General features: G+C 51.3%; 1 protein-coding gene across 3 annotated transcripts in view; it reads left to right on the top strand.

The window, feature by feature from the left end:
• TBX19 (T-box transcription factor 19) overlaps nucleotides 1-25488 on the top strand; it is a 51560-nt gene extending 26072 nt beyond the window's left edge. Inside the window, exons 1-8 of one of the 3 annotated variants that reach the window (XM_027046196.2) lie at nucleotides 120-2458; nucleotides 10018-10282; nucleotides 11909-12043; nucleotides 15040-15101; nucleotides 16472-16533; nucleotides 18743-18931; nucleotides 21106-21241; nucleotides 24199-25488. In XM_027046196.2, the coding sequence (XP_026901997.1) occupies nucleotides 2256-2458; nucleotides 10018-10282; nucleotides 11909-12043; nucleotides 15040-15101; nucleotides 16472-16533; nucleotides 18743-18931; nucleotides 21106-21241; nucleotides 24199-24484 (1338 nt within the window). In that variant the 5' untranslated portion in view covers nucleotides 120-2255 and the 3' untranslated portion in view covers nucleotides 24485-25488. Of the gene's footprint in view, nucleotides 1-119; nucleotides 2459-4367; nucleotides 5295-10017; nucleotides 10283-11908; nucleotides 12044-15039; nucleotides 15102-16471; nucleotides 16534-18742; nucleotides 18932-21105; nucleotides 21242-24198 lie in introns of those variants that run through there. The other 2 variants (XM_053209762.1, XM_053209761.1) reach the window with 2 other exon arrangements.
• The last annotated feature ends 687 nt before the right edge of the window (nucleotides 25489-26175 follow it).

Below are 26175 nucleotides of genomic sequence, written 5' to 3'. Positions count from 1 at the left end.
AATGGTTCCTCACTCCCCCACGGAGTCCCTAGAGTTCTGTCCTATCTGCTCCTTTTTTTTTTTTTAATCTTTATTTATTTTTGAGAGAGAGAGAGAGAGAGAGAGTGCGTGCAAGCAGGGGAGGAACAGAGAGAGAGGGAGACACAGAATCTGAAGCAGGCTCTGGGCTCCAAGCCATCAGCACAGAGCCCAACGCGGGGCTCGAACCCACGGACCGCGAGATCGTGACCTGAGCCGAAGTCAGACGCTTAACCAACTGAGCCACCCCGGCGCCCCTGTCATATCTGCTTCTAAGATGTATCTGGAGTCTGTTCACATCTTTGCGGCCACTGCCGCCACTCAGGCTGAGCCACGACTGCCTCTTGCCTGAACCGCTGTTAACAGCCTCCTAATCTCTCTACTTCAACCCTTGCCTTTGACTAGTCTGTTCGGTACAATTCAGACTTTGAAAAGTACAAAGCAAATCATGCTGCCTTCCTGCTTCATTCTGTCCGCGGGTTTCCTGTCTCACGTTGGATACCATCCGGTTCCTTGCCATAGTTTACGAGGCCCCTCTCAGAGCAAATCTTACTCTACTCTCTCTGCAGCCCCCTTCCGGCCCCGCCTCCCACAGTTCTTCGACTGGCCCACCCGTGCCCGGAACCGCTTGGGGTTCCTCTGCCTGGAACTCTTCCCCGACTCTTCCCCGACTGTGTCCTTGGCATCTCGTTGGTTTCGGCAAGACTGTCTGCTCCTCCGAGGTTTTCCACACAACCCTCTCTAGTTAGGATCTTCCCCGCCTTGCTGTGTGCCACTACCCCACCCGTTATGCAGTCTGCATAGACTCGTCACCGCTGAGCATTATTCATTTTCCGCATCAGGTTGTTAATTCCACGAAGGCGCAGGCTACCCGGCCTCATTTGTCGCTGGATGTGATGTGTCACCAGTATTTGGCACTTACTAGGCACTGAATGCGTTTTAAGTATCATCTTTACCCTGACTTTCTCTTCTCTTTTTTTGCTTTTATTTTCCCTTTAATCCTCTTTGGGTTGTAATGAGAGAGAAACTCCTAACCCCCGGGATCTACCCCTGGCCAGCTCTGTCCTTGCCCCCGCCTCCCCAGCTTGTACTGTGTGTCATGGGTAAAAGAAGCATCTATTGGCGGTATCTTCCCAGGGAAAATGGGGCTTCACCCCAGAATGCCAGATAGGTCGTGGGCCGTCTAAGAGGAAAGCCCGAGAGCCCTTGGGGAGCCCTTCTGGATCCTTCTGGATCCTTCTGGGTCCAAGTTGCTTTGCCTAGTAATGTCAACAGCTTATTTTCACTCACTGAGGGCAGTGCTTCCTTGGAGAGGGTAATATGATGCTGAGTGAGTTTTTTTTCCTCCCTCTGGCTGGGGCTGGCCTCAACAAAACTCGGGCTTTGACTTCTAGGGAGGAAGGACGAGGTTTGGAGATCTGATTGCGGGAGGTGCTGGGGTCCCGTGTGTGCACAGGGTCCCGGAGGAGGGAGAGGAGCAGTAGGGGGTGCTCCGGGAGGAAGGGGGCCCTGGCTCTTTCCCCTTCCTCTGGATCTCTGACCGTTGAGTGGGTGGCACACAGAACATCTTCACTCACTCTTGGGTACGGCTGCCATATTCCCTGGCGTGGTGCCTTTGGCCTTTCGTGTTTGCTGTTCCATCTGGGGCTGGTAAATATCGGAGGGATTTGGGTTCCTGACTGTGGCAGGACAGCCTGCTTTGGCCTCAAGTTTGGTGATTCTCCCCAGGAGCTCTTTTCCTATAGGTACCACATGCCACGATTTATACACAAACATGATTTGCCTGATTGTCGCAGTCTGGGCCTGGAACAGTTTTAATTAATGGGAAAATGGTCCTCAAAACAGTGATTAGACCTCTTCAGGTACAACAAGATAAAAGCCTGATAATTTGGATGGAGTACTCTTCTTAAATGTCTATTCTGTGCACAGCAGCCAATGGGAAAGCCAGGCTCTCTCCCACCTGATCCAATGAGTAATTAAGAGAGGGCTTTTTCTTCCTACCTCTCCCCGCCCTCCCCCTCCCCCTCCCCACTGAAGCTTAACAGGTTGGTGGTATAATTTGGAGACCTTAAGGGGTGTCATGCTAGGAGCTTAGGCGAGAGCCAAAGCATCTTCTCCCCAGCTCCCCGGGCATTGCCGGGCTGGGGTTTGAAAAGCAGGCAGGTGAGAGGAGGAAGGAGCTGGAAGCAGGCTCGAGGTAGGTCACGACGCTCCGCGGCCAAGTTTGAGAGGGGCCTATGGCCATGAGCAAGCTGGGCGCCCAGAAGACCAGTGATGGCACTGTTTCTCGGCTGCTCAACGTGGTAGAAAGCGAGCTTCAGGCAGGGAGGGAAAAAGGTGACCCTACGGAGAAGCAGCTTCAGATCATCCTGGAGGACGCGCCTCTCTGGCAGAGATTCAAGGAAGTCACTAACGAAATGATCGTGACCAAGAATGGCAGGTGAGTGGATCTGCGGCCCGGCCTGGGCTGCGGGGGGGCTTGGCGAGGGAGGTGAGACCCCCCGAAAATGGAAGAGGCTGCCGCTCTTCCCTCAGAGGCAGCCGAGTCGGATTAAAATGCTCACGAGAAGAACAATCTCAGACGGCTTTCCCCCAGCCAGCTTGATTAATTTCCCAAGGTCAGAGAAGCAGAGGATGAAGTCACCTTGCATGCATTCTCCACGGAGAAATCCTGGGAAATTACCGTAAGTGGGGGCCTTAGGGAAGTTAGTCGGGAGGTGATATTATGTTTTGACTGACTGCGTATCTTGGAGCCGACCTGAGCTCCACCTCCGTTCGGATAAGGTGAAAGTCAACTTTATTTGGAAGCCGGATGTTTCCTCTTAAGGGTAGCAAACTTGCCAGGGAATTGTGGACTTAGCTGAAGATCGGGAGCCAAAGGGCAAATTTCATCTCACTGCCTGTCGCGACATCTGCTTCCTCGTGTATGTTTGTGGTGAGGGTTCCTCTGAGATTGTGTGTGTTTGTGGGGACAGGAGAACCAACGCAGGAATAGTTGCTGAAGCCGTAACATACCGTCTGAGAAAAGAGAAGAGACCCGCTTTTTTCCCATCGCCACAAATGGGAGATTAACACAAACCGATCTCCGGTGGCGTTTCTTGGATTCTGTTAAATCCAGCCCTGCTAAGTGGCTGTCAGGGTAATAGTGGGAGGTTTCACTTAAGCAGAGGAGATGCAAATATTTTGAAAGAAAATCTCTCTGCTCCCAGCTTGGCCAGACTGGCTCCTGAGAGTCAGACGATGCTCACGGAACCGTTGGTTCACAAGGTCAACAAGTACAAAAGTCAGAAAGCATTTTCGATATGCTCAGTTTCAGCAGAGCTCCAATTGTGGCCCTTCGGAGAAATGCTGGTAAGAGAGAAAAGTTGGGGCCAGCGGGACCTCTGGCAGGCTTCTGCCCTCGTGCAGAATGCCTCCGTCCCTGATGTCTTGCTTTCCTCTTTTTGAATGAAACGCACCATTCCTTGTCTACCTGGCAGAATTACGACACTGCCACGCGGGTGCCCCGTAATTTTGCAATTTGGGAATGGCTTCCACGTGCCTCTGTTCGCCTAAATACTTTTTCTGCATGTGTAAAATCGGAAAATCTTCCCAAGTTTAAAGTCCTTTAATGTTAGCTGTGTGAAAAAATAGCCTTTGTAGAAAAGTCTCATGTCAGCCAACTCGGTTAGTCTTATCTGTGGAGGTCCTGCTGTCATTTCCCTTCCTCCAGTGAACTGAGTCATTTCTCAGGTTCTCTTAAAGGTCTCTGAACCCCTTAGGATCGAGATTCTTCCAGGAGACCGTTCCCTTTATACTTCAGATAAAGAAGGGAAGACACATGTCTAAGAAATTGACACGGTGGATCGTGAGTGAGCGTGGCCTATCTCGTATTTTCACAGGTTAGATTGTTAGCCACATCTTAACGTTCTCGATACCAAACGATCGTTCTTCTTCCTGTCCCCTTGTCTTCCCTTAACCGTCTGTCCCTGCGTATCTCCTCTGTACCCCCGGCCTCTGCCTGCAGACCCGCTATCTCCAGATGCTTCATCCCTGCTTCCAGACCAACTCCTGAGCCCCGGGGCGCGTGCCCCCGTGGCCCTTCTCTGTGCAGAAGACTGTTTCTGGTATTTAACACCCAGCTGTAGCCTTTTCCATTCCACATAACCCGCCTGCCTCCGTGGGCAGACTTTGGGGGTCTAGAAGCTTCAGTGGGGGTAATCAGATAGCTCCTGTCCACTTGATGTCTCCTTGTTCTGTGTTAATAGCAAGTTTTGAAATAACATAGGGTGGGCTGATGAAAGAATTCAGTATATATATATGTGTGTGTATGTGTGTGTGTGTGTGTGTGTGTGTGTGTGTGTGTATACACACACACACACACACACACAGAGGAGGCTTCTCTCTGACATTGATCAGAGGTAGTAAAGAAAGGACGTCCCCCTGGATTATCCCCAGAAACCGGGACCCTGATGGGTTTCATTCCTCCCTCCGTCTCTCCTGCCTCACTCCCTGTCCTTCCTTTTCTTCCCCTCCTCCCTTTCCCCTTCCCCCTTTCTAAATACAACTTTCAGTTTCCCTCTTCAGTCGTCTTTCAGCTACAACAGCAACAGTTATAACATCCCCCTAGAGCTCATTTGAATCATCTGTAGGGTGTGCAGCTTGACGAGTATTCTCTTTCATCTCAATCCTTGGAGACAGGAACTTCAATTTTAGGTCGGAGAAAACAAAAACAACAACAACAACAACAACAACAGAACCCTTATTCCAGGCTTCCGAGGCAAATATATGAAATCGCCTGCACTTCTTATTGTCTTTACTATACCGTCTTCCCTGAGTGGAAAAGGCCGTATTTCCCATGTATTTCCACGCAGTCAAATCATTTCGACTCAGTTCTGATTCGGTTTGCCTTGCACACGTTTTCAGAAACTGGAAGCATTTCAGATGTAATTGGTGTGCCCATGTGTTATAAACGAACAAGCGTGGGGAATCATTAAGTTGAATTTGCCAGTGATTAAGGGCAGCGAGCTGACCGTGCGAGAGGGGGGGGGAACGGAGGCTGTGCATCACGCGAAGCCACTTCCCTGCCCCGTAGCTCACACACCGTTTCCCCCCAAAGTTCACAGTTAGGATTCGTGGGGATCGTGGGTATTGGTGCCAGCTGCCTTCTGCTAACCAGGTTCCTTCTGCTGCTCTTAAGGCTGTTTACCGTCGCACAAGCCTCGACACGTGCGCGCGCACACACACATCCTGACGGGTAGTTGACGAATATCATAGTTCTGCGGTGAGAGCGGAAGGTGAATATTACCTTTCACCATCTCTGCTGTTCCCCACCTCCAACAGCTGCCCCCTGTCTTCCTGCCAACGTCACTCCTCGTAGCCTCCTTCGCAGCACTGGCTCTCAAGATCCGTTAGGAGAAGACAGAGGGAGGAACCGACCTCCTAGCAAAGCAGAGTTCACGGGCAAGGCCCAACCACCTGTGGTCCCTCAAGCATGGTTTTGGGGAATGCTTTTTCACCCTGCTGCATTTGCTTCTCTATTCCTCTCTCTCTCCGTCTCTCTCTCCCTCCCTCCCTCTCTCCCTCTCCCTCCTTCCCTCTGTCTTTCTCCCTGTCTTCCCCCTTCTTTCTGTCTCTCTCCTTCCCCCCCAACTCCCGAATTAGGGACCGACTTACATATTTCTCAGCTCCTCACCAACTCTGGGGCTCCTCTGTGGTGAGCCATACCTTGGAAACAGAAGGAGGAAAATCAACCAGATTAGGAGTGCAGTTCATCCTGGGCGCCTGGGTGGCTCAGTCAGTTAAGCGTCTGACTTCAGCTCAGGTCATGATCTCGCGGTGCGTGGGCTCGAGCTCCGCGTCAGGCTCTGTGCTGACAGCTGGGAGCCTGGAGCCTGCTTCGGATTCTGTGTCTCCCTCTCTCTCTCTGCCCCTCCCCTGCTCACCCTCTGTCTGTCTCTCTCTCAAAAACTAAAGAAAACATTAAAAAAATAATAATAAAAGGAACGACACTATGTTGTGCACCTGAAACTAGTGTTATGGGCATAAACTATACTTCAATTTAAGAAAAGAAAAGGAGAGAGAAAAGGTGTGGTGAACGTACCAGAGGAGGAGGCAGTGGGGCAGAGTCAGAGGAGCACGGACATGTACCTCCTGAACCCCAAGTGCCCAATCTGTGAAATGGGCATGGCAACATTTACTTCCTTGGGGCAAAATGAGACGTGAGTGAGATGCACATATGTTAAGTCCCGGGTGCCGTAAAATTCCGTGTTTAGCTGCTGCCGCTGGAAAAACTGTCTTTCGTTAAGTCATCTCGTAAATCTTAAGGCAGAGTTATACGATCACACCATGGAGAGAACAGCCCAGCCACGTGCTGGAGCAGCCGTGTCCTTCCTCGCACTTTAGTGTGAGAAGATGTGTTACGTGAGCTTTCTTTTCTTTTTATTGCTTTCACACGTACCGTGTATCCTTACTGAGAAAACTTCTGGTGCTTTCTAACTTTGTGTGTGAAACGACAGTGATCCACATTTAATTCCTGAGTTTTCTTGAAAAACCCAAACCCAAACCCAAACTTCAGCATTTCAGAGAAAGCAAAGGACCAGGAACCAGACCATCTCTTCTCTGTGTACGTCGTGCAAACAAGCCAGGCTCCTGGCTGTCAAAGTGACCCAATCTGACCCCTATGATCATTTCTGATGCCCACTTTTGTGATTCTTTGCAAATGACATTTGTGTTTTCAGGAGGTTTCTGCTTTCTCTTCCTTCCTTCCTTCCTTCCTTCCTTCCTTCCTTCCTTCCTTCCTTCCTTTCTTTCTTGTTCATTTATTTTGAGAGAGAGACAAACCGTGAGCACGGGAGGGGCAGAGAGAGAGGGAGAGAGACAGAATCCCAAGCAGGCTCTGTACCAGCAGCACAGAGCCTGACACGGGGCTCAAACTCACAAACCACGAGATCGTGGCCTGAGTTGAAACCAAGAGTTAGACGCTTAACCAAATGAGCCACCCAGGTGCCCCGGGGCTTTGTTTTCTGTACGTGGCCAGGATTATTAAAATAACGGAAAACATTAAAATATATTGCGAAAGGGAATAGTTCAGTCTGATATGAGAGAAGAGAATAGATGAAATCCTTCTGTCGGAGAAAAAGCAAAAGGGGGGGGCGCCCGGGTGGCTCAGTCGGTTAAGCAGCCCACTTCGGCTCAGGTCATGATATCACAGTTCGTGGGTTCGTGCCCCGTGTTGGGCTCTGTGCTGACAGCTCAGAACCTGGAGCCTGCTTCGGTTTCTGTCTCCCCCTCTCTCTGCCCCTCCTCCTCTCATGCTCTGTCTCTCTCTCAAAAATATAAATAAAACATTAAAAAAAAAAAAGAAAAAGAATGTGCAAATGGAAGAATTTAGATGACACAGGGAGCCTCCCGAGGGGAGAATCCTCATTTTCCTTATCATGAAAGTCTCATCATTAATGGAGAGGAGAGACAGGTGAGTAACGCCGTGTTCAGGCAGGATCTGGATTCGAGGTGCATCATCTGATGCATTTTTTCCTAGAAACTTCTTTTAACTCACGTACTTGTCGTAACCTCCTATTTAGATTTTGTCTCCTTGTGCCCACCAAGACAGAGGGAAGGGAGAAACAGTTCTGCTGGGAGCCGGGGGAAGGAGGAAACCTTTAGCATTTCCCACTCGTGATGCCAAGGCCAGGGTCTCTGGGCAAATAACTGTGATCCTGCTGGAGAATAAAAACTGTGGTGGTGTAAGTTATTAGTTTGCTCTTTTTTTTTGTTTTGTTTTGGAAAAAGAATTCCTATGCTATCGAATTCATCCTTTGTAGAGTATACAATTCAGTAGTCTTTAGAATAGTCAGCCATCACTGCTATCTAATTCCAGAACACTGTTCTCACCCCTGAAAAGGAACCCAAAGCCATCAGCAGTCACTCCTCTGTTCTGCCCAGACTTCTTCTCTCCAGAGAGAAGGGCGGAGGGAACTGGCACCTGTCAGCCAGGCAGAAGGGAGGTGGAGCTGGTGTCCCGCGCATCCGACGCTTGCAAAGCACTCACTAGGCGCCAGGCCTTAGAATGAGCACTTTGGTGAATTAGCTCGTGGAGTTCTTGCCCCCCGTGGACAAGGCTGGGTGAGTGTGCTTGGAGAACAACTTCAGGAAGGGCGGGAGACGGAACCAAGATCGCTCTTCCGTCCGGCCTCTCGGAGGGACTGCCGAATCCTTACCGAGTCCCGGACCAGAGACACGAACCAGGCTCTGTGTTCCGCCGTGAGGAGATGGGAGCTGGTCTCTGAGGCAGGGGTCTGAAAGCACACCCCACCACCGCCAGCTGGAAGACCAAGTTGAAAGAGGAGCCAGGAAAGGAAATGCCGAGGGAAGATAATTCTGATCTATGTCCAGATTGCTCAGGAAGCCCTCGTAATGTCAGCTCAGGAGACAGGGAGCCTGCACGGCTTGAGTCCGTCTCTGGGTCCGTCCCTTGTCATCTGCCTGTCAGGTCCCTTTTCTTTTCTTTTCTTTTAAAGTTTATTTATTTATTTTGAGAGAGAGAGAGAGAGAGAGTAGAGGAGGGGCAAAGAGAGAGGGAGAGAGAATCCCAAGCAGGGCCCGACGCGGGGCTCGAACTCACGAACCGTGAGATCATGACCTGGGCCGAAATTAAGAGTCAGATGCTTAACTGACTGGGCCAGCCAGGCGCCCCTCCTTCGTTGTTGTCTTCAAAGCCAAAGATGCTTTGAAGCTAAGTACCGCTTCAGCTTTAATGTTCCTGTGACGCACCCGGGGCTTTGGGAAAAGTGGGTCTGGAGTGAGGTCGGAGGTTCCGCATTTCTGATGAGCTTCCAGGTGATCCTGGTGCTGCTGGGTCGGGGACCGCTTTGGGTAGCAAGTGTCCAGACTCTCGGTTATTAGCTTCTCAATGTGGAGATTCGGATTTCAAAAGACGTGTTCACAATACGATGACGTCTGGGGCCATCAGGTGGTGGAGGGGGCATGTCCGGAAACCAGGTCTTTTGAGGATAGATTAGAGCGACTTAGGACATTCGGTGAAGGAAAAACAAACCAGAGAGAGGGAGAAGCCAAGCGAGGTAGCCTCTCCACACATGTGAGAGCACATTTGCTGGCATCGTTCTAGAGGGTGGAAGAAGGACCGAGGACTCCAGATCGGTGCGTCTCCGAGTACATCCCTTGAACACAAATTCGCACAAAATGCTCGGTGAAAGGATGGTCCCGCTGTCCTATAAGTTCCGTGTGTGCACCGTGCTCATCTGCTCGGAGGTTTATCATGCACATTCGTATATTAAAGGCTCTGAGAAGTCACGCAGGGAAGGAACTGGTCTAGCTCTGTAGAGCCAAGCGTTCCCTCACTTATTTTTACCATGAAACCACGTTTTTGCCATTCAATGCTATTGCTGTCATTCAGAGCTAGTGTTCTCTGTGACAGGGGAAGGACTGGTTTGTGGCCTTAATGGAAGAACTGATGTGTACCCGGAGGAAGTCTTTGAAGAAAGGACTTCGTGAGGATGTGGCATGTGATGATATGCTTTGGGCTTCAGGGTCCTCTGTCAAATGACTAGATTAATGGTTTTCAGACTTTAAAACGGACCACAGTGGTTTTCAGTAAAACCCATATATCTATACAGATATAGACATATTTAACTCTATTTATTTTGAGAGCGAGAATGCACGGGGGGAGGGGCAGAGAGAGAGGGAGAGAGAGAATCCCAAGTAGGCTCCCGGTTGTTAGCATAGAGCCCAACACGGGGTTCGATATCACGTAACCCGAGCCAAAATTGAGAGTCCGACACTGAACTGAGCTCCCCAGGTGCGCCCCTAAAACCCCAGTCTAAAATGCATTTGTAAAAAAAGAGGCTCTGGAATGGGGGGCTGCTATCCTGGGGCACTCTCTGTACCCTGAGGCTCTCCACGGAAGGTCTCCGCGCAGTGGAGAGACGGCCGGACCAGGCGAAGGGTGGCCCGAACCCACCGCCATCCCCCCTGTGACTCAGTTTCTGCCTCTTCTTTTAGACGGATGTTCCCCGTCCTAAAGATCAGTGTCACGGGCCTGGACCCCAATGCCATGTACTCCCTCCTGCTGGACTTCGTCCCAACGGACAGTCACCGCTGGAAGTATGTCAACGGGGAATGGGTGCCCGCGGGCAAGCCAGAGGTCTCCAGCCACAGCTGCGTCTACATCCACCCGGACTCCCCCAACTTTGGGGCCCACTGGATGAAAGCTCCCATCTCCTTCAGCAAAGTGAAACTGACAAACAAGCTCAATGGAGGAGGGCAGGTAAGATCTGGTCGCCTGATCGCCTGGCCCCCGACCGCCCCACACCACCAATCAAGAAATATCAAGGGTGCATTTAGGCAATTAGAGGGGTCCTCACCGGCCTCTTCTCCCATGGAAGCCAATTATTCCCCGGAGTCCAAATGTGAACAGGAATAAACAGCTCTTAATTGGTGCTTTCAGTTTTTAATGGACTTCCTGATGTTAAGAGAGAGGGAGAGAGCATGGTAGTTTACTTAATCATCGAGGGCCCTTTCAGAGTTTTGTCTTGTGTGGGGCTTTTTACCCAGCCCCCCGGAGAAGGAGATGGTTGTGGGTACCAGGGTTTTGTTGTTCTCTCCCCTCTGTTTTGGTGTAAGTGGCATGTTGGCAATAGACAGATGCCTTAATAAAAAGCGGCTCCCAAATGAAATAATTGCTACCTCCGCTCGGGCATGATGATAATTGTCAATAGAATATTGAATCCGCTTTGGGTTTTCAGAACAACAAACACACCTTAAAGAAGGAAGGTTTTATTTAAGGTCTCCAATTAGAGTAAACACGAATTTGGGGCTTTTTCCTCCTTTGTTTTCTCTGGCAGGATGGCGGATACTAGCATAATGTGTAAGGTTGTGATTTATGTTATAAAATGTAGACCATTTGGGGGGGGCAGCGTGGGGGAACTCTGTAGGCTGTTCAGAGCCGGAGCTGGGAGGCGAGGCCCTCGCCCTCAGCCCTCCATCTCTGTGGCCTCTTCTGATCCCCATGTTTAACCACCCGGGACACGGGAGTTGACGTTTTAGGAGGAGGAGGTGACCCACCCAAGCCTGGGCAATAGTCAGAAGGTTTCAGTTCTTTATTAAAACAGGAAATTGAAAAGCGAGCTGTTCTTGCCTCCCACATGTCACAACCGAAGACTTATTCTTTCTTTTTCTTTTAACTTTGTTTATTTTGAGAGAGAGGCAGAGAGAGAGAGAGAAAGGAAGAAAGAATCTCACACAGGCTCTGCACTGTCAGCGCAGTGGGGCTCGAACTCACGAACCCTGAGATCATGACCCGAGCCCAAAAAACGTGAGTCAGAAGGTTAACCGACTGAGCCGTCCAGGCACCCCCACGACTTAAGACTTTTAAGAAGGCTTCTGTGTGAATTGCAGAGTGGGTGCTAGGTAACCGTCAGACGTCAGACATCCTTACTCTTTAGCTAGTCGCTCGCAAAAGGCAGCCACGTCAGCATTTTGAGATGTCAGGATTCCTCATATGGAGAAAACCAGTATGTTTTAATGGATCGAAATCCACATTGTAGTTCTGAAAATAGGGAGAGAGCGAGAGAGAGAGAGAAAAGGAAGGCATGATGTTGGCAGAGAACTGAACGCTTTAGAACTTTCTGGCAATCCTAGCATAAGCTCTCATTTCATGCTCCCTGGGAGCTTCTGAATAACTACCCCTCCCCCCCCCCCCCCCCCCCCCCGCCGCCATTCAGTTCTCAGACAAGGGAATCGTGTGGTGGCAGCTCTGGTGACCCGGATTCGAAACGTGTGGCCCTGACCGGGCTTGGGTGCCCAGCCTGGGACCAACCAAAGGGGTCCCTATTGCCTGTGCTACACCAGGCTCTGCATGGCTTCTCCTTCTCTTCCTCTCCCACCTCAACAGATAATGTTGAATTCTCTGCATAAATACGAACCTCAGGTTCACATAGTGCGCGTCGGAGGTGCCCATCGAATGGTGATGAACTGCTCCTTCCCAGAAACCCAGTTCATAGCCGTGACCGCCTATCAGAACGAGGAGGTGAGTGTGCACAGGCGCGTGCCTGGGCGGCTGTCCCCTGGAAGAGGGTGGGGGATGGGGACCAAGCGTGGGTGAGAGGTGGGTTTCTGGGATTCACCGGTGCATCTAGCAGAGCTAGAGTCTGGAACACCCCAGCGGAGATGAAGTTGAGCAGGAAGAAGCCACTCTCCACTCCCTCTTGCCTGTTGGCCAAAGGCCTGCCATCCTTGCTCTCCTGGTGCACGGTTGTGCACTGCGTTAAAACCAACAGACCCAGGAGTCTTTGTATTCCGGGCCCGGTGAGCGCTCGGCCCAGAGCTGGTGCTCAGAGCTGGGTGGTCTCCTGCTCCAGGAGCGGGTCTGTGAGAGCCGATCCCTGCATGCCCGCCTCCGGCTTGGGTTAGGCTCCCTGTCCTGTTGGCTCGTGCTGAGCACACTGAGGTCTTTCCTGCCCCACGGGAGCCGCTGGCGCTTTGAGCCAAGGAGGCAGAACCTGGCGTCTGTGGATTAGTTTGGGCACAGGACGTTTGGGTCCGGGTGCACCTTCTAGGGCTTTCCAGGTCTGTGTGTCATCGGAGGGGCTGGGGGCGGGTTAGATCCTTTCTGACTAAACTTAAAAAAAAAAAGAACACTTTTTTAAAGTAATACAGGTTCATTACAGAAACTTCCCACAATAAATACATAGTGCAGAACTACGTTCAGTGAAAATTACAAACAAAAGGTAAAAATGTATTCTTTCCCTCCTGCCTTTTGAATCCAACTCCCCAAGGCCGCCACAAATAACAGCTTAAAGTGTGTGTCTTCCCCCCACACGTATTCTCTGTATATATAAATATATATGAGAATATAGACTTACATAAGTTGGCTAATGAAGTACAATATTGGTCTGAAAATTTCTTTTTATTTCCCATTTAGCTGTATATTATGGATATCTTTCTATGTGATTAGGTTCAGGCATATCTCTTTTTCTGAAGTGCCTGCAGAGGATATATGGTCTTTCGGGCAATCAGCTCCCCAGGGTGGCTATTAGGTTGTTTACAGGTGTTTTGTTTGCTCTGACCCGTGATGCTGCAAAGAATATCCCAGTATCTCCGCCCCCGCTGTTTGCTTGCATGGATGAACATCTAGAAATGGAATTCTCTGTCAAGGAGGGGGTGGGTTGAGAATCGTGGGACATCACCCAATTACCTCCCCCAGAGAGCCCATGCCTCTGCAACCCTCCCCCGGTTCCCGACACGGGTGATGATCAGCCCTTTTCAGTTTTGATAACCTGATAGGTGAAACAAAACAAAACAGAACAACACCAAAGTATCTTATTGCTGCTTTAAGCTGTAGATCTTTATTTGGAAGCTTTAAAAGATTTGGAGCTCCCCCCTCCCCGACCCCCGCCCAGCCGATGGAGTCAGAATCTCCAGAGTTGGTGCCCCGAATCTGTAGTTTTTAAAGTCTCCCTAAAGGATTCTGATGATGAGCGTTCGGATTTGGAAACGCTACCTTAGTGCCTCGAGGTGAAAGTGAATTGTAGGTCTAACTCCCATCACAGACGTGCAGAGAAAACGTAATTTCGTTTCTGTAAGTCGTCTGGCCTCTTGGCCGAGTGCCTCCAAGCAGTTAAATATTAGATCATTTAAATATTAGATCATTTAAACAGGCCCTCAGGTGGTGCTGACCGTAGGCTAAAACAGGCTTGTGTTCTAGACGGCCTTCCCTGCCCTGCTTCTCTCCTTATGGTGGAGTCTGGGTCTTTGAGGGGAGGGTGTGGCTTTTGGACTCTAGAGAGTGGGGAGGGGGTGTTGGGGACTAAGCCCTAGCCGCTTCCGTCTCCACGGCGATGCCCCTGCCCACTTACTCCCACCTGCTCCCTTAGTCAGGCTGCCTGCTGGGTAGGTGCTAGAGAGTCCCCTCCGGACCACCAGCCTGGCTAAGGCCACCCCTCCGGCAAGCTCCCCAGCCTCATGCTGTGTTTCAACCTTGATTTCCCCCCCTGGGAATCAAGCCCAGGAAACCCCACCTTAGAGCCTCCCTCTACCACCAACACTTTCCAGCCAAATGGGTGTAGATGCACCCTGAGAGGGGAGCGTGCACCTGGGGGTGCATGCTAGGTCTCTCTATGCACCCGAACACCCCCCCTTCTCTCCCCACGCCCCCCCTCCCCCCGGGTTTAGGCCAGGAGAAAGACCAGGTCACTCGCATCAGGCTCTGTGGCTTTCCTCCGTCTTCTGATTTCTTCCGCATTCCCGGGGCCAGAAAGAGGCGTGCTTTTATTTCACTTTTCTTCCTTCCCCCAGGCCCTTGCTGCAGCGAACATTCTTTCCAACGCTTATTCATTCGGCAAAATATTTGTTGAGTCTTAGTACCTGCTGGGACTACTGTGATGGGCATCACAGATGTGTGCACTGCCCTCAAATCACTTACACTCAGGTCACGAGAGCACACATGCGTCATATACACGTTTATGTACGTCCGGGGGCTCTGAAGAAAAAGGACGCCCGCGAAGGCCTGCGGGTCGGCGCGAAGGCGGGTGGGAGTGAGAATCTGTGTTTGTGTTAACATGAACGTGGCCCAAGGAGTAAGTGATCCCCGAAGACTTATGGAGTGACATTGGGCCGTACTCTCTGGGTGAGGGGGAATCACTCCGACTGTGTTCCCAGGGACTAGAAAACTGACATGGGGATGTTTTGGGGGGGGGGTGTTCAATTAAAAAAAAAGGATGAATAAATAAAAGAGGACATGGCAGGTTTAGCACATCAGGCTTTGCTCCTTTCTAATTTTGTCCTTCCCTTGCTCGCTTTTGCTGCGTTTGCCTTTTTCGCTGCAGCCACAATACAGCATCCTTTGTCAGGAACGGTGTACGAGTAATTTCGTGCAGAAGGAAGCAAAGAAACGCGGACAGGGAGAAAAGGAAGAGAGGGGGAATCCTTCCGATTGGACAGAAATTCACAGGTGGAGATACAGGGTTCTGTCTGTTCGTAACGTGTTCCGCTTTCACTAACGCTTCTTGTCTTTGTAAACGCAAGATAACAGCTCTCAAAATCAAGTACAACCCTTTTGCCAAAGCCTTCTTGGACGCCAAGGAGAGGTGAGTAGAGAAATTGCAGCGAAATCTTGCGGGTTGGCTTCTGCAAATGTGAGATTGATGACAGGGTGATCTTGAAAGGACACACTCCCTTTGATAGAAAGAGGTTTGCAACATTCAGTTCGATCTTCAACAAAATCATCACAATTCAACAAGTTCCTAATTATCTGTCCCTTAAGCAGGGCTCCAGGGGAACCTCATAACTGGCAATGTTTTGTCAGCACCGTTTTATTACCAGTTCTCGAAAGTAGCACAGGCACGTTTAAGAAAACATAGTTAAGTGATTCAGATTTTTAATAATTCACTCCTCCCCTCCTCCGATTATCTCTGAGTAGTATGGTTTCAATTTTTTTTTTTTTAAAACTGCGTGGAGCCTAGGAGAGGTGAGTGATTCATATAGGTAGCTCATAAAGGAGAGAGCTTTTGAGAGAAGAACGTTCAGAGACTTCTGGGATCGTGAATGGTCACTTTAGGCCAGTGGCTGTACGTACATCTTTGCGTTTTTCCTTTCCATTCTAGGGAAAAAAAGAAAAAAAAAATAGTGCTTATCATTGACTTCTATCAAAGGACTTTGTCCGTCCTGTCAATATTTGATTTAATGTAATTTCAGAAAACCAAAGGCCTAAAAAAATAAAAAAAAATTTGATGTGTGAGATAACAGAACTTTGAATATGCGGTCCTGACTTGGAGTCCTAGCTTTGCCGTTTCCTGGCTGTGTGACCTTACATAAGTCACTTTACCTCTCTGACGTCCACTTTTAAAAAAAAATTTTTTTTTAACGTTTTATTTATTTTTGAGACAGGGAGAGACAGAGCATGAACAGGGGAGGGTCAGAGAGAGGGAGACACAGAATCTGAAACAGGCTCCAGGCTCTGAGCTGTCAGCACAGAGCCTGACGCGGGGCTCGAACTCACAGACCGTGAGATCATGACCTGAGCCGAAGTCGGCCGCTTAACCGACTGAGCCGCCCAGGCTCCCCTGACGTCCACTTTTTAAATCTGTAAAATTGGCATAGGAATATATCCCCCCTGGGATTATCGGTGGTTCTAGCATATCACAGATGTGTTTGTGCCCCGAAGTCCTGCACAAATCCTAGCTGTTGCTATTGCTTGAATTTCGCCAGGCGGGAGCAGTGACCCCAAATCAGTGAGATCAGACTAAATAGGGATAGCTATAAATATGGCAAGCTGGAGTCACATGAACTTGAAATTCAAAGAGGAATTGCACATTAGATAAAGTATCCTGGAGGAAGAAGGGGGGGAGAGATTCGAGATGAAAGATATAGAGTGCTTTGCAGAGAGAATATGGGGTAGACTTTCCGCAGGACTTGTAGAATACGCTGGATGGCCATGGTGTACTTTCCTCTCTTTCAGGAATCACCTAAAAGACATTCCGGAAGCTGTCTCTGAGAGCCAGCACGTGGCCTATTCTCACTGTGAGTTGGGTGGACAGTGGGTGGGACATGCCTGGGGTGGGGGGGGGCGGGAAACACTGGAGCCACCCCACCCAGACTGCACTCGGACCCCACCTGTTGTGTTCCAAAGCTTCTTTCAAGACTCCACAGGTTGTTTCTTCCACTCAAGACATGTGTATGCCCTTTCCAGAATTCCCAGAGAGAACTGGTGTTCCTGGGGGACTGGACTGAAACTCAGGCAGGAGATAGGCATGGGGTGATGGATTTCTCAGACTCAAGTTTTCACCTCCCAGAGGCTCAGGACTGTCTCCTCCGTCTCCACTCTGCACCCCACACCCTTGTCAGTCTGGCCTGGATTGCCCCTGTTCTTAGTGTTTGCCCATTTTTGTGTTGGTCACCACTGCAGCGTTTCCCTTGCACATGTGGGGGAGACTGGGGAGGCTGACAGGAAAGCCATAGGGCGAGGTGAGTGATATGCCACTGGGGGCTGGGCGTCCCTAACAGGGCACTGGCCTCCCCATGTCTGGATGGCATGGGAGGAGGGGAGGAAGCCCCCTAAAGCTGCAGCAGAATCCCAGGTGAGTGATGTCAGAGCAGAAAGTTAACCCTGGTGTCGGAGACGCTCTAATGTGAATTGTGGGGGTTTGCTCGGGTTCAGCTGGGGGTGGGGGGCCCTCTACTCGCTCGGTCCCCTGCGCCTCTGCACATGCACACTGTGGAGCAGCAATATCGTGCATCAAAGGGAGGAGCTCTCAGAAAAACACTTTTTAAAGGGAGCTGGAATAACAGGCCTTGTGTATAGTACCTGCTTGTGAACCGCATATTTTCCAAGCTCACACGTTACGGTCTTCTCAGCGAGCTTCTTCAGGTGTGTCCCTTAATGTGGCAAACCAAGGGGGCAGGAGTCCAGTTCAGGGTGACCACATGCCTGGTTTTGCCCACTGGACACCTGCATCAGACAAACTTTTCTTTTTTCTTTTTTCTTTCTTTCTTTCTTTCTTTCTTTCTTTCTTTCTTTCTTTCTTTCTTTCTTTCTCCCTTCTTTCTTTTCTTTCTTTCCCTTCCTTCCTTCCTTCCTTCCTTCCTTCCTTCCTTCCTTCCTTCCTTCCCTCTTTCCTTCTTTTCTCTTTCTTTCTTCCTCCCTCCCTCCTTTCTTTCTTCCTTTCTTTCTTTCTTTCTTTCTTTCTTTCTTTCTTTCTTTCTTTCTTTCTCTCTCTCTCTCTCTTCTTCCTTCCTCCCTCCTTTCTTTCTCTCTCTCTCTTTTCTTCCTTCCTTCCTCCCTCCTTTCTTTCTCTCTCTCTCTCTTTTCTTCCTTCCTTCCTCCTTTCTTTCTTTCTTTCTTTCTTTCTTTCTTTCTTTCTTTCCTTTCTTTCTCTCTTTTTTCTTCCTTCCTTCCTTCCTTCCTTCCTTCCTTCCTTCCTTCCTTCCTTTATTCCTTCCTCCCTCCCTTCTTTCTTTTCTTTCTCTTTCTTTCTTTCTTTCTTTCTCCCTTCTTTCTTTTCTTTTTTTCTTTCTTTCTCTCTCTCTCTTTCATTCCTTCCTTCCTCTCTCTCTCCCTCCCTCCCTCCCTCCCTCCCTCCTTTCTTTCTTTCTTTCTTTCTTTCTTTCTTTCTTTCTTTCTTTCTCTTTTTCCTTCCTTCCTTCCTTCCTTCCTCTCTCTCTCTCTCTTTCTTTCTCTCTTTCTTTCTTCCGATGCCTTTTCTTTCTTTCATGTTTTTTGTTTTCCATTCAAAACCAAGTTTCTGTGAGCCATCCTGGCTCGTCTTGCTTGGAGTGAGAACCACAGATACCTTTCCCGCTGGGCAGAAAGAGGCCTTCACGCCTGTGTAACCACATGAAACATTCCCCCCCAGCTGGACATTACATATGCGTCTAACATCAACAGGTTATTGCTTCTCAGACTGACTTTTAATTTAATTCAGTGAAGTCAGAAGCAACTTCACTTTTGCATTTCTGTAACTTTATACTCAAACGGTCTTTTATGTCATTCGGGCCCAGCGTTCCTCCAGAGGCTTTCTGAACTTTGATAGGAACTATCATCCTTCTCCAAAGAAGCTAGCTTCGGTGCTGCTGTGGAAGGGGGGTGGCGGCGGCCGCGGTCCCCGTCGCTACCCCGGGCGGATGTTCAGTGTCGTTCGCACAGAGACGCAGTATGTGCACTGGCTGGTCAGCTGCCTTTTGGTGTGGAAGTTCAGAGTCGGTCTTTGTGTCTTCCTCTTGTCTATTCTAGTGGGAGGCTGGATCTTTTCCAATCCTGACGGAGCGTGTGCAGCAGGAAACGCCAGTTACCAGTATGCGACACCCTTGCCTCTGTCCGCAACCCACACCCACCATGGCTATGAGCACTATCCCGGCCTCCGCGGTCACCGGCAGGCTCCCTATCCTTCTGCCTACATGCATAGAAACCATTCTCCCTCAGGTGTGTGATTTTGCGAATCAGGCCCTTGGGGGTGTGGGTAAGGGGGGCGGTGGTGCCGAGAAATGGGTACACAGCGGGTAGTAAAAAGAAGCATCCGAATATAGGTAATAGTATTGGGTAATATCATTGTGATGGTTTTTTAAAAAACTTTTCATGTTTCTTTATTTTTGAGAGAGAGAGAGAGAGAGAGAGACAGAGTGTGAGCAGGGGAGGGGCAGGGAGGGAGCAGGACACAGAGTCTGAAGCAGGCTCCAGGCTCCGAGCTGGCAGCCCAGAGCCCGACGCGGGGCTCGAACCCGCGAGAACCTGTGAGATTGTGATCTGAGCCGGAGTCGGACGCTTAACCGACTGGGCCACCCAGGCGCCCTATCATTTTAATGTTTTATTTTGTATACTAATAGTTGGTTATGTAGTTATAACATTATTCGTGTTTTATAATTGTTTTGTAAGACGCTCCGTCTCCTGGTTTCTCATGGGGGTGAAGGGCCTCTGCTCACCGCCTCCGCAGGGCTCTTTTCTTCACTTGTATTACATCCGGGGGACGCGGGGCCCAGAACTGGGGGAGCTTTTAGGAAGACCTCTGGGTTGTTCCTGATGTTGGCTCAGGTCCTGATCTCACGATTCGTGAGCTCGAGGTCTGCGGTGATGGTGCGGAGGCTGCTGGGGATTCTGTCTCTCTCTCTCTGTCTCTCTGATTCGAAATAAAGATGAGGAAACATTAAACATTTTTGTTGTTGTTGTTGTCTAAAGAAATAAGTGAGATTCGTGGCATGGGAGTCAGAGGAGAGGGTTAAGATCCCACCCTGAGCTCTGTCTGCAGAGGGCTTTCTGGGTCGCCGGCTGCCTGTCTCTGTCTCCCTTCGTGTGCCACTCCCAGCAGCCTTGAGAGCTGCTTCCGGGAAGGAATAGAATGTAGCTTAATGACACCAGAAAGTGGGCAGCGTTCTCGCTCTGCTTCCCGGTCCTTTCCCACGGTCAGCACGTAAAACACAGCTTCTGAGCCCCTGCTACATGCCAGGCCCTCGTCCAGACAGTGGACGGGAAGGTGATGAAGGGATAGTTTCTTCCCTGAGGAAACTCGGGCCCATGCGGATACATGAATACCGAATCGTAACACCAGGCAGTGAGAGCTCTCGTGCGGCCCTCGGACCTACAGCATCACCTGGGAACTCGTTAGAAAGGTAGACTCTTGGGCTCTCCTTCTGGACGAGTCTACATTTTAATGAGATCCCTAGGTGATTCTCCTGCACGTTACAGTCCGAGAGACATTCTAGAACACACTTAAGCCCAGGTGCTGTGGGAACGGAGGGAAACGAGCAGCCGTAACTGCCCCGGAGGGGTTAACCGTTAAGTTGAGATTCGCAGGGTGAATAGAAGCGGACAGAGGTGGGGGTGAGCAGAGGCGGAAGGCGGAAGGCAGGGGGCCCAGGAGAGGCGAAGGGCCCTGAGGTAGGAGTGGGGTGAGCAAAGGCCCGGGGGTGGGGGGGAGAGGGGACCCAGGGTGTCCGGGGAACGGATTTGGAACAGAGCGTGGAGGGAAAGGCGGAGGAAACAGAGCTGGGGCTGAAGAAGTTGCAGGTGCCCCATCCTGACGAGGAGTGACTGGGCCAGCCAGGTGTGCGCACTGGAATGTTCTTCCTCGCTCTCCTCAACCTGCCTCCCTCCTCTCTCTTATTTATGCACACCATTTGTGCACATGGAGAGCCAAAGACGTAGAAGACACTGTTCTTGAGGTGTTTAAATGTACTTGGGGTTGCTGAGAAGAATAGGGTGTGGGTCCTTAGAAATCTCGTCTGGGGCACTGGCGGGCCCTTCGGCCTGTGTTGAGGGGATGCTGACACGATCCGTTCTTCAGGGGGCGTGAGGGTGGTGATGAGTCAGACGGGTCTGTGTCATGAAGCGCGGATCACCTCTCCTCTCTGAGCCTCATGGACAAAGGGGAGAGGACAGGTCGCTGTTGTGCCGAGAAAAATAGGACCGGAACGTGCCATGTGGTTGGCGTTCCGTATACCTGAGGGCTTCCTTCTTTGCCGTTTCCCTCGGAAAGCACTAACAAACTATTGGCCCCTGTGGCACGAGCCACGGCCACGTTTCGCCCTTGAATAATATCATTGGCCTCCATCGTTGCGTGTTCTACACACCCCATCAACTGAACTATTGTTATTTCCCCAAAGTGAATTTGATAGAAAGCTCCAGCAATAACCTGCAAGTCTTCTCCGGAGCCGACAGCTGGACTTCCTTATCTTCCACACCCCACACCAGCATCCTGTCTGTACCCCACACCAGCGGGCCGATCAATCCAGGGCCTAGGTAAGACCAACGCCGGCAACGTGCTCATTGGTGGTCTCGAGGTCTTGACATTAGCACTGGAGACTCAAGTTCATTCTTCTTCCTCGGGTGCCTTGGCCTAAGCCATTGTCCTGACTCCTAAGCCACTAGGAAGGGAACATGAAAACAGGATGGGCTTTTCACTTTCAGAGAGAAGGGAGGGGGAGAGCACCTGCTCAACTGTATGCCGAGACCCTGGATTGTCGGTGTTCTCCTAAGCCACCCATCCGAACAGGGGAACAGACGGTGGGTGCCTGGCCCGCAATCCAGGTAACAGGGCAGAATGTAGCATGCCGGACCCGAGGCGGAACTCCCACACTAGAGACCTGCATGTCGTTCGAACTTCTGGAGATCGGTGTGGGGAAAGGGACAGGGAGGGACCTTGGAGTTTGACGGACGCTGGCTTTAGTCCTGATTCTACCTGGTATGGGCTTTGTGGCTTCAGGCGGTTTCCTGAGCCTCACCGAGCGTCCGCTTTCTTATTGCTAAGATGGAAATGATATGAGCGGCTCGGTAGGTTATGGTGAGCTCACAAGGAGAACACACATTAAGATGCGTTGTAAGCAGGAGCGTTCCACGTAAATGTCCGCTGTTGCGTTCAGTTCCGTGTGCAGAGTTTTGAGAAGGTCCTAAAAGGGACCCAAAACGAAAAGGTGGGTCTTGGGAGATGTCTGATAACTTGTGATTTGCTGGTCTAGAAAATGTTAGGGGAACATAGTGCTTTGGTCTACAGCAGGGCTGCTCACACTTGAATGGGTGTTAGTCTCACCTGGGAGGCGGGGGCTCGGTCGGTTAAGTGTCTGACTTCTGCTCGGGTCGTGGTCTCCTGGTTTGTGGGTTCGAGCCCCGCGTCGGGCTCTGTGCTGACAGTTCAGAGCCTGGAGCCTGCTTTGGATTCTGTGTCTCCCTCTCTCTCTGACCCTTTCCCGCTTGCACTCTGTCTGTCTCTCTCTCTCTCTCTCAAAAATAAGTAAACATTAAAAAAAAAAAATCACCTGGGATGCTGTTAAAATGTACAGTCTGGGTGCCTGGGCGGCTCAGTTGGTTAAGCGTCTGACTCTTGATTTCGGCTCAGGTCATGATCTCACGGTGCGTGAGACTGAGCCCCACATCGGGCTCTGTGTCGACAGTGCGGAGCCGGCTTGGGATTCTCTCTATCTCCCCCTCTCTCTGCCCCTCCCCTGCTCACCGAGTCTCTCTCTCAACATAAGTAAGAACTCTAAAAAAATGCACAGTCTGATGAACAGATCTGGGCTGGAGCCTGAGATTCTGCATTTAACAAGCTTGCGTGGGTGTTGCTGGGGTTGCTAGGATCTTGATGGTTTTGATACTGATGGGGCTGTGGCGATCAGGGTCTAGCGCTGGGCTACCCCATGCAGCAGCCAGCGGTCGCCCGCGGAGACTGAACCCTTGAAATGCAGCAGGTCCCCATGGACGTGTACTGTGAGTACACGGAAGTCTGAAGACTGGGTAGGAAACAAAGAATTAAACATCTCAACTCTTTTTTTTTTTTTTTTTTTACCTTGAATGCATGTTGAAATAATATTTTGCACGTTTTCGGTTCCATAAGATATTATTACCAATAAGTGCATTTTTTCCTTCTTTTTTCTTTTTTAAAATATGTGGCTGCTAGCAAACGAAGCCTGGCAGTTATGGCTCACGTTTTGTTCCTATCGGTCGGTACGCGGCTGGATTACCTAAAGGAAAAGCACAGGTTCGGGGTGTGGTGGCAGGAAGTGAGAAAGCGACTCCTTGAAGATGGTAAACGATCACGTGGCAGGTTCTGTCCTAGATATTTTGTTCGTTGTTTACGGTATTCAGCGACATCCACGAGGCTGCCGTTAAAGTCCCTATTTTACTGTTGGAGAAACCGTAGCTCAGACACATTAAAGACGTCCTGAAGGTCATCCAGTAGGTGGTGTCACCAAGTGCTTGGTTCTCCCACTGGCCCACGAGGCATCAGGAAGGGGCCCAGCCGCAGGCGATGCCGTAGAAGAGACCTCTTCTAGAGGTCAGACCCCAAATCACAGCAGGCCGAGCAAGCTAACGAACAGACAGACAACAAGCAAACAGCCAGAGCATGGGCTTTTGCAGGTTTCATGTGGCCCAGCCAGGTCTATAGTATCTGGACCATGGCACGGAGTGCAGGCTGGCGTTTCTGTTTCTGGTCTCCCCAGCAGCATCTTTAACCCGTTACCGACTCCCGTCGCGATTTTGTAGGAAAACAGCAAACGCGTCCAGTCCCGTCACTGTGCAACGAGCCCGTTCTCCCGTAGCTCAGTATCAGGTGATAACAGAGGCTCTAAAATGTCAGGACATCGCGATGGCTGAAGGCTTAGGGCGCTGGCATTTACCCGGCCTGTCCCGACCGCAGTCATTTCATTTACGTTCGGGCGCAAAATTTGCTGCGCGTTACTGTCGACCGGAAAGCTTTAAAAAGTCCTGATCCCCAAGCGGCACGCCAGACTGGTAAAAACCTGAGGCTCTCTGGCGGCGGGACCCAGGCGTCAGAGCTTGCTAAGTGGTTCCAGCAAGCAGTTGGGTTTGGGAGCCAGTAATGGAGGAGTTCATTATAACGCCCACCGTTGGGTGAGCGCCCCGTGCGAGGCCTCGTATCCTCGTTGTTGTCTAACCCTCGTGATAGCGTCTGTAACGTGCGCATTGTCATCACTCCAGATCTTGAAAGTGAGGAAGCCGAGGCTCAGAGGTATTGCCCGGACCAGGGTCTCGGGGGCAGTAAGTGGCAGACCGGGACGTGAACCCGGGTTTTCCGACCCTGGGTGTCCCGATCGTTGTGTCCGTCACGTCCCCTCTCTTCCAGGGAGGGGTCTCACTCACAGGCTGGGCCCTTTGGGTCAGAGCTGGAAGGAAAGCCGTGGCCGGGTGCTCGGTCCCGAGGTCCGGGCCCTCAGCAAGCGTCTGTGTCTCTGTCTCTGCAGCCCCTACCCGTGCCTGTGGACCATCAGTAACAGCGGCGGGGGCCCCGCCGGGCCGGGCCCAGACGTGCACGCCAGCTCCCCGGGGACGTTTCTCCTGGGGAGCCCGGCCGTGACTTCGCCCCTCTCTGCCCAGGCACCCGCTTCGGCCGGCGTGGAGGTTCTGGGGGAGCCTTCGCTGACCAGCATCGCCGTGTCCACCTGGACGGCGGTGGCCTCGCATCCCTTCTCGGGCTGGGGTGGCCCGGGTGGGGGAGGGCGCCATTCTCCCTCTTCACTGGATGGTTAGGCAGGATCCTAGGGAGGGTGTCGGCGGAGAACCTTCTATGCGTAGAGCTTTTAGAAACCCCACCTGCGGATCCCAGGAAGTTAGACTGCGGGGTCGCCTCGCCCAGTGAGCTGGGGCGGGGGGGGGGGGTGGGTGGCTTACAGGAGATGATTTAGTCTGATGAGGCTCCCTGGTGTCTCTTTGCACTCCCGTTTCTCTCTGCAGCTCATCTGCGGCCCGCTTAGGTAACCAAAGCTCACTGAGCACCTCCCTCAGCCCTGCCCCTCACTTCCAAATGGTTCCAGAAGGCCCCACTTCCTGTTCTATCTGAGCTCACCTGGCCTCAGGCTTTCCAGCCTTGTGCCGCCCTGCGAAGCATCTGTGGCCACCGGGCTTCTGCTCTGAGGCCAAGGGCGGGCGTAAGGCCACCGAGTGACGTGAACGCGCAGAGAGCTAGTCACGGTTTACTCACAGCTCCGTGCCTGGGATGGAGGAGATGAGACCGTGACCTTCCCTTGCTCAGAAACCGTCCATGGCTCCCCGTTGCCTACAGCACGATGTCCCACCTCCTGGCCGGAAGGACACCGTCGACCGGTGAGCCTCAAGCTTCCCTGCGTGACCCCATTAGCGTCCTACGTTTCCGTCGAGGTCGGCGTTCTGCCTGTTGTCTCAACGTTCCGTGGACTTTGCCACCTCTGTGCCTTCTCGGCGCCTCAGCTGTCCTTCTCGGTTCTGTCCCGCCTCTGGGACTCCCGCCCCTCCCCCCTGGGGGCCGGCTGAGGCGTCACTGCCCACATCATACCCCTGAGGTGCCTGGGCACGAGTGATCCTGCCCCGCCGGTTTTTGCCTCCGTTTTGTGGAGCTCGCCCCATCCTGCCTTGTGTTTTTGTCACCTGTGAATGTGTCTCTCTCCCCCTAGACTGTGAACCCCTTGAGGGTGAGGACTAGCCTTCTCGTCTTTGTACCCCACAGCACCCAGTGCCTTGCCTATAGTAGGTGCCCAATAAACACTGGCTGAATGCAACTTGGCGTGCAGTGCGTGCATGCTAGGAGGACAGCCGTGGAGCTCACGGGACGGCAGAGCTTGGAGACACATGTCCGGGTCGGGGTAGCGTGTCAGCGTGGGGAGCCCAGGAGCATGCTGTGTTACCCAGGGCTCCTCATCTGAGGCACAGCCCACGGGCAGTGACTGAGGAGCCGGAGAAGGTGTGGGCAGAGCCGCTGCTTCCAAATACGGGTCCTTGGAGCCCCCCGTGCCGGGATCACCAGGGGCACCTGTTATTAACACACATTCCAGGGGTGCCTGGGTTGAGCGTCCGGCTTCAGCTCAGGTCACAATCTCACGGTCCGTGGGCTCGAGCCCCGCGTCGGGCTCTGGGCTGACGGTTCGAGCCTGGAACCCGTTTCGGATTCTGTGTCTCCCTCTCTCTCTGCTCCTCCCCTGCTCGTGCTCTCTCTCTCTCAAAAATAAATAAATAAACATTAAAAAAAAAAAAAAAAAAGAAACACACATTCCTGGGCACATTCTGTACCTACCGGATCAGCATCGTTAGGGCTGGAGTCCAGGAATCTGCCTTTCAAAACAGATCCTACAGAGCCAAGTTTGGAACCTACTTGCCCAGACCAGAGAAATCGAGGGATAGGTACTACAGGAACCTGGCTTCAGATAAGAGTTTCTTTTTTAATTTTTTTTTTTTTTTACATTGATTTA

Source organism: Acinonyx jubatus, chromosome E4, assembly GCF_027475565.1.
Source record: "Acinonyx jubatus isolate Ajub_Pintada_27869175 chromosome E4, VMU_Ajub_asm_v1.0, whole genome shotgun sequence".
Lineage (NCBI taxonomy): Eukaryota > Metazoa > Chordata > Mammalia > Carnivora > Felidae > Acinonyx > Acinonyx jubatus.
The sequence above is the reverse complement of the archived record's forward strand: the minus strand, read 5'-3'. Positions and strand labels throughout refer to the sequence as shown.